This window comes from Amborella trichopoda, chromosome 3, assembly GCF_054954075.1.
Source record: "Amborella trichopoda isolate Santa Cruz 75 chromosome 3, AtrichopodaSantaCruz75HAP2 v2.0, whole genome shotgun sequence".
Lineage (NCBI taxonomy): Eukaryota > Viridiplantae > Streptophyta > Magnoliopsida > Amborellales > Amborellaceae > Amborella > Amborella trichopoda.
The window spans coordinates 2,220,083-2,227,818 of NC_142338.1; the positions used below are offsets into that span (position 1 = coordinate 2,220,083).

The following is a 7,736-nucleotide window of genomic DNA, read 5'->3' on the forward strand; positions in this document are numbered from 1 at the left end:
AATGGGAAAAAGTTTCAACCCTTGATTTTGAAACTCCGAGAAAACAGAAGAATGGCCACTGAAACTCCAGGCGACGTTGGTGCCATTAAGCCGGAAAATACGCCGGAAAAGACGCTGGAAACCTCAGATTCCGGCCATTTGCCGGCGGTAAAACCAGAGAGCAGCACCTTCTCTGAATCCAAGGAACGCGTCTTTCCTATAACTCCACAGCCATTGCAACTTCCTTTTTCAGGAGTTGTGACGATCCCAAGCCATTCAAGTAGGTTTATTTCTCCTCATTTTTGTTGTTTAAAACTTGGATTTTTTTCGAAATTAGCTCTTATTTCTTCTTCTTTTTGTCATCATATTGTTCAAATTCACGGCTTTTTTTGTTTGTCTTTGCTTTTCTGGTGTTTTCTTCCATGCTCATTGTGCCCTAGATTAGAATTTTTTCTTTTTTTTGTATTTTGCATTTATTTACCTGAAAAAATCAGTCTACTTGTTTTTTACCAGTTAAGGTAAAAATCAGTCTACATATATGTTACGCAAAATTAGTCTCTCTCTCTCTCTCTCTCTCTCTCTCTCTCCCACAATTCTTCCCATTTCACAGTTCATAAGATTTTCGTCTTCTTCTTGTTTTCGTTTTCCAGTTTATAGTTCACAATTTTTTTCGAGGTCCACGTTATAAAATTTTACATTTCGAGTCCATTTTCTGTTTAAAAAAAAAAGAAAATTTGAAATCGATATTTTAGGACAAAAAATTTCACCTTCTCAACTCTTAAACACCAACCCAAAATTTTTTGAAAGTTTTCTCCTAACCAATCCCCGCTCAGGTGAAATTTTTATTTGGAGTTTCCGTAGTCTCAATTTCCAGTACTAATTTTTGGTTTTTTTTTTTTTTTCTTTTTGAAGTGTTGGCACCTAAAAATATGTTCCTAATTTTTTCACCACTGAATTCATCTAATGTTGTTATGTTTTATCACTTCTCCGATTTTCTCCATTTTTTTTTTTCAGGGTGGTTCTCTTGGGACAAGATCCATGATACGGAGCATAGGATGCTTCCAGAGTTCTTTGATGGGAAATCAGTCTCAAAAAGCCCTAGGGTTTATAAGTATTACAGGGACTTCATCATTAAAAAATACAGAGAAAGTCCATCAAGGAAAATCACATTAACTGAGGTTCGAAAGGCTCTTGTTGGAGATGTGGGCACAATTCGTAGGGTTTTTGATTTTTTAGAGAATTGGGGTTTGATTAATTACACCCCAACAAAGCAAATTATAAGGTGGGAAGAGAAAGAAAAGGCTTTGGGTGGGTCTCAGTATGCAGCAGGGGCAATTCGACCATTAGGCCCTCCCCCTGGTTTTGTTGGTGCCTCCATTAATGGCCGGATTGAAGCTTCTGGTAAGAAAGAGAATATGAGGAAGTGGTGCACAAGCTGCAAGTTAGAGTGCAGTATGGTTTGCTTTGAATGCCAAAAGGTCAGTTTAATTTCTTTTGATTCTCCTTTCATTTGTAAATTCTATATCAGTTCAAAGAGCAGGGAATTATCTAAAATGGGTATTGAAAATTATGGGAGGAAATACCCATAAGTATCAACTATTGTCTGAAAAAAATGGGTATTGAAAATTATGGGAGGAAATACCCATAAGTATCAACTAGTGTCTGAAAAAAATGCAGTTCTAATGGGTATTTCAAATCTAGTTTAAAATGGTTTGAGTGAGTTTCAGTTAGAGAGAATGAGCCTGTGATGAGCCTTTGATGCTCATAAATCATCTGAAGTGTTTGATTAACACTCATTTTTAATTGGCTGAATCTATTGGTAGAACCTTCATCGGGCATTTGTGCTCGTGCTTGTATGATTATACTGAAGCACAAACATTTTGGCCCAGTGATTTCAAGTTGGCTTGGCAAGAATTAGAACATTGGTATTCAATGTCCATCAGCATGTGAATTATTAATTATAGCAGCGTTGTTCTTGTATACATGTTTTTGAAATCCCATAACACATATATTTGAATTCTTCAAACTGTTAATTTTGGCTGTTTCACTCAAATTAGTGTTAAAAGAAAAAATACACTAAATCCATTAGACCATGGAAAAGCGAAGAGCATTTTCCATTTGGGTCATCACCTGTAACGAAATGATGAAAATTGCGAGGTGATGGTGAGTATGTCCCACAATTGGGTCATGTCCTATTGTGGTGGAACCCACTCCCTCTCCATCAATATCCACTGTTTCATTGGATGGTAATGAGCCTAATAAGTAAGTATTCTTTCTCAAAATAAAATTTAAGTGAATGTTGGGAAAACTCAAAAGGGCATGGCTTAAGAGATTGAATATTTTGCCACTTATTTCAATGCTCGATGTAGGCTGATTGCATCACTCTCTGTGCAAGATGCTTTGTTCGTGGCAACTTTCGACTTGGACTCTTGGTGTCAGACTTCAAACGCATTGAACTCAACCAAGCGACAAAGACAGATCGGTGGACAGACAAAGATACTTTGCTCCTTTTAGAGGCCCTTTTACAATATGGAGATGACTGGAAATCAGTTGCAAAATATGTGGGTAACAAGAGTGAGAAAGAGTGCATTTCCAGGTTCATTAAGCTTCCCTTTGGCGAGCAATTCGTGGCACCTTTGGAGTTAGGGGAGGAAGAATTGGAATCCGAGAACAATGCCGAGGGCCCCACAACAAACAGAAGCCGTCTCATTCCACTTGCAGATGCAAGCAACCCAATAATGGCACAGGTATGGTGTTTTTTGTGTCCCTAGTATTATGAGGGAATTATTTAATGATTATTAACACTACTGCTTGAGTACTAATAAAGTAAGAAAGGCACATACCATACACATGCATTCTTTATTTGTATATGAGCTTTTTTGGAAGAAGACATACATTTAAGTGAAAATTAACACTACTGCTTGAGTACTAATAAAGTAAGAAGGGCACATACCATGCACATGCATTATTTATTTATATATGAGCTTTTTTGCAAGAAGACATACATTTCAGTGAAAATTATAGATACCCCTAGATTGTATTTGTACTCTCTAGGCATATCCCCCACCACACAGGCGCACACATATCCCCCCACCACACAAGGGCACACACACACACAAAAAACCTTTTTAAATTGCATGATTAACCCCAACAATATTTATTCTTCCACCCCTAAAGTACAAAAGTTGATTTTTTTAGACCATAATACCCCCCATCCCCCAGTGTTTTAACCCACATTTCTTTCCCCAAATGTGATGCCCAACATGTGCCAGTCTGGCACAAATGCTAGACCCGCTTCTAATATTAAAATTTTGTCGGTTTAGCACATTTTGTGCAGGACTAATTTATATTGCCGGACTAGTTCTATGTTCAAGTATGTGTCGGACTGGCTTAGCGAGAGAAAGTGGGAACGTGCTAAAAAAAAGAGAAACATGGGTTGAAATGGGTTTGGTCAAAAAATCAATTTTCTTACTTGCGGGGCTGGATCCAAGAATGTTCAGGGTATTATTATTATTATGGGGACGGGGGGAATGCCTAGAAAGTACAATCTTAGGGGGTATCTACAATTTTCCCTACATTTTACTTTAGGGTAATCAAAATAGGAGATGTCTAATGTAGTCCGATTATGGAGAAAAGCATAGAACATTGGGTTCATCTCCAACTGATGAAATGATAGACAATGATGGAGAGTAGGGGGCCCATCACTGTGTTCATGTCTTGTTCTGGTGAGTCCATCATAACAACATGTAGTGATATACCCCTGATGGAGCTATGGTTTTCTATAGTTGGTTCAGCCATGCATGCTTCCCAATTTAAGTATTCCATGTTTTGGAAATTGGAAACAATTTAGGGATTTATTCAAGTTTCTTTGTAGTATACGATATACTCTTCGACATGTAGATCCCATTCATAGAGCAGTTTCTATTATTAAGATATCCTTATTTTCTTTGTTTGTAGATATCCACATATTTTTCATTTAAGATACCAGCATTTGTTAAGATACATTATTTGGGATCAAGGCACCCTTAGTCCTCATTTCCGGTGGTGAACACTCTCATTTTCTTTTCAGGCTGCCTTCCTGTCAACCTTGGAATGCCTGCATTTGTTTAATATAGTTTTATATTCTGGATCGAGACACCCTTAGTCCTCATTTCCGGTGGTGAACACTCTCATTTTCTTTTCAGGCTGCCTTCCTGTCAACCTTGGAATGCCTGCATTTGTTTAATATAGTTTTATATTCTGGATCGAGACACCCTTACTCCTTTCTCAAAAAAATAAAAAATAAAAATAAAAATAAAAAAGCAACATTACTCCTTATTTCTTATGGTGAACATATCCTCATTTTTCCCTGCAGGCTGCCTTCTTGTCAACCTTGGCTGGAACTGAAGTTGCAGCTGCTGCTGCCGAAGCTGCAGTCACTGCTCTATATGAGGTTGATAGCCATTCCAACCAATGCAGTGAGAGAATTGAATCATTCCATCAAGAAACTGCACATAGAGGTCAAGGTTGCACTGTGCTATTTATTGTCTTTTGTAATTTTTTAAAATTAGTTGTCTTTTGAGTTGTAATTGATTTTTGGAAACCAAGTACTCTGATGTTGGTCTTTGTTTACTAGAAACTCAAGTATCTACAATACTAATCAACAGATACTGTGAACAACGAGAGAGACAATTATCCTATAAAAATCTAGTTAATTTTCAAAAATTTGACTTGGAGTTGGACTCACCCATTTGGTATAGTTGAGTTGAGGATTCGATAACACTTGTTGTAAACTTAGCCAAAAAACCAAAATTATCATTCAACTGGTCAAAACACCACCAGCATCTCTCTCTCTCTCTCTCTCTCTCTCTCTCTCTCTCTCTCTCTCTCTCTCTCTCTCTCTCTCTCTCTCTCTCTCTCTTTCTGTGTGTGTGTGTGTGTGTGTGTGCGTGTGTGTGGGTGGTTGGGTGGGCGGGGGTTGGTGGTGGGAGGGAGAAGGGACGGAGGGACAAGATTAGAAAAGTTGGAGAGGTGGATGCATAAAGGTTAGCCAGGGTGATGTGAACAGCATGACCAACTACTCAGGCACAGAGGAGGCAGGGAGGGAAAGTTGATTGATATTCTGAAGACCTTAAGGAAGCAGCTTGGCTTTTTATCTTTTCTTTTGTGTCTAGTTTTATATTGTAAATAGAATAACCAAGATGCTACATTTTAAATATGTAGGAAGCATTGGTTTTATGCAGCGATGTCTGTTTCTTCCCTCACGTGGATCAAATACCAACATTGCAGGTCCCATGATTGATCTCTGATGATGAAAATCTCTCGTTTTTGTAGGAGCTGCCGCCAATGACAGTCTGCCCGATCTTGAATCCATAGTTGCAGAGGCTCGTGCCAAGCTAGATGAAGAGGAGCAAAGTGTAGAGCAGTCTATAGCCAGCATCGTGGATGTTCAGGTGACCTCCACTTTCATGGGGATTTATTTTAGCTTATCTAATATATGGTTTCATTACTAGATAAATGAACTGTACATTGGTGTGTAATCCATCTCTCTCTCTCTCTCTCCCTCATCCCTTTATGCATGTTTCTATCATAGATGTAGGGACTGTGTCGGTGGTTGCTCTGCAGATTAGGAAAACTATCTCCAAAAAGAGCACCAATTTATGCTTTCCATGCATAGCCAAATTTCCCACTGCTACTCTATCTTGAATATATTTTTCAAGAACAATGCCGCATTCTTTCCCCTATATTTACCATAGTAGGATTTTAGTTAAGGACCATATACTGCTCCTGACGAGTATAAAATTGGTTATTCATGCCCGACATCCACAGCCCATGGTAGAGTCGAGTTACTGCTCCCTCTTAAACAGGGATAACCTTAAAAGCGAACAACTCCTCTCCCACCATTCATAGATAAATAGGGATGGTGGATGTGGGGTCTAAGTACCCAACAATAAGCTTGTACCAAGTAGAGAATATTTCCCCTTTTAAATTAGGGCTTTTCAGCAGATTACTCTAATGATATGGTGATTTTAATCCTGCACCCTTCTCAATCCATACCTATGTCAAGGGGTACGACTACTTCCGATTTTGCCCTCCACTGTTTTTGTCAATTACCTATTAAAATATCAATCTTAACTCTGCCATGGCTGGTCCCAAGCCCTGAGAAAAGCAGAGGGCTGTGTTAGGTTGGCAGCCAGCACAAAACTTTTGCCACATCTTTTTCATGAATCATGATCCAATGTATGAGTCCTGATTAAAATATCATTTTTCTAAATAATCTTCTACTATTCCTATGTTATGATCTATGACATTGGTGTACAAATACCAATGTGTTGGATTGGTTTTTTTCCAAAATAAAGAAAATAAGATATTGGTGATTGTATGTTGAAAATGAGGAATTTTTAAGAAAAAGGTTTTCTGGAGGAGGGGCAAAATCAGAAAATGCTCCACATGCTAGTTCTATCGCAAATATGGGGCGATGATCTTTAAATATCCATACTCAGAAGGCTGCAGTATTAACATGAGCAATTCTCAATTTGAAAAACTTCCCTTTCGAATTTTCATACTTGAATAACAATAAGTTTTGTATTATATGTTCCTATCTTCCTGTGCCTCAGTTTTTAAGGCTTCCCCTGGATATCACGAGTTTTGTATTATATGTTCCTATCTTCCTTTGCCTCAGTTTTTAAGGCTTCCCCTGGATATCACAACTCTTTAAGTCTTACGAGAATGGCATGATTTGTACCTTTCGTCAGTTAATCTATAGAGAGTATATGGATTTGTCTTGGTTATCTAGAGAGAGAGAGAAATGGTTTGTCTTGACAATTGATTGTACTGTTTCTTTGAATATAGATGAAGGAGATTCATCGTAAAATTAAGCATTTTGAGGAACTGGAGTTGCAGTTAGAAAGAGAACGGGCACAGGTGAATCACATGGAGGACCTTGTCTATGTTGAGCAGTTGAGTTTTTTGCAAAGGAGTTTAGAGAAAGAAAAGGATCAGAATGTCAATGCAGTTGCTGATTGAATTATTACCACTCGGCAATTTGAGGATCCATATCTGCAGATAAACCTCCATTAGAAGCTAGATAATGCAGTCTGTTGTTTGATAGTTATGTTTGTCTTTCTTTTTCCATTTTCTCTTTTCAGTTTAAAGCTAGATTTGTGAATGATTTTCAATGTAGAGAGAAAGAGGTGTTCACTGAAAGCATCTGCCTAGCAGAAAAAGGAAGTGTTCATTACTTCGGATTGAGTTGAATGGAAATTTTGGATTTGTCAAATGTACATAGAGCAGTTGTGACTGATTCACTATTTGCGAATTTATGGATAGAGAAATCATTGAGGAAAGTATATGGTACAATACACTGCCGAATAACATACTATAGGAAAATATGATCTGTTGGGATCATCCTTTTCTGATAAAAATATTGATGGTGATGGAGAGAGGTAATCCTGGGGTTGTCTGAATTTGGTATATACCACAGCAAACTTTTCTTTCTATAGTTCATTGTGCTCTTAACATAATTCCCTGGTTCCAGATGGTCTGAAGGAGGTAATTACCCCGAGTTGAATTGGACTACTCAGTTACTGTACTAAACCAATCGGTTCTTGAAAGGACTCAGGCGATTCCCGAGTCTAAAGCAAGTCAAGCAAGTCTCGGAAAATTGGTAGTGTTGGGGGCAAGAGGACATGGAAATGCATGGTTTTATTGGACAAAAGGGCAGGCAATCTCTCTCGTTCCTGAATGAATTTCTTTCTGGATTGGTGAGATGCAGGGGA

The 7,736-nt window shown here is 38.2% G+C and overlaps 1 protein-coding gene across 2 annotated transcripts; it reads left to right on the forward strand.

The window, feature by feature from the left end:
- SWI3B (switch subunit 3) lies at positions 1 to 7,304 on the forward strand. Of its 2 annotated transcripts, none has more exons than XM_088862810.1 (6): positions 1 to 259; positions 994 to 1,457; positions 2,349 to 2,726; positions 4,334 to 4,484; positions 5,293 to 5,411; positions 6,811 to 7,304. In XM_088862810.1, exons 1-6 carry the CDS (start codon positions 52 to 54, stop codon positions 6,982 to 6,984), a joined length of 1,494 nt encoding a protein of 497 aa, XP_088718936.1. In that variant the 5' UTR covers positions 1 to 51; the 3' UTR covers positions 6,985 to 7,304. The 2 variants fall into 2 exon arrangements, with proteins under 2 accessions (XP_088718936.1, XP_006849963.1); XM_006849900.4 differs by having other exon boundaries at positions 4,334 to 4,478.
- The last annotated feature ends 432 nt before the right edge of the window (positions 7,305 to 7,736 follow it).

Coding starts and splice junctions, on each gene's coding strand:
- SWI3B (XM_088862810.1), top strand. CDS start 52: ATGGCCACTGAAACTCCAGGCGACGTTGGTGCCATTAAGCCGGAAAAT. Junction 260..993: donor GACGATCCCAAGCCATTCAA/GTAGGTTTATTT, acceptor TTTTTTTTTCAG/GGTGGTTCTCTTGGGACAAG. Junction 1,458..2,348: donor TTTGCTTTGAATGCCAAAAG/GTCAGTTTAATT, acceptor TGCTCGATGTAG/GCTGATTGCATCACTCTCTG.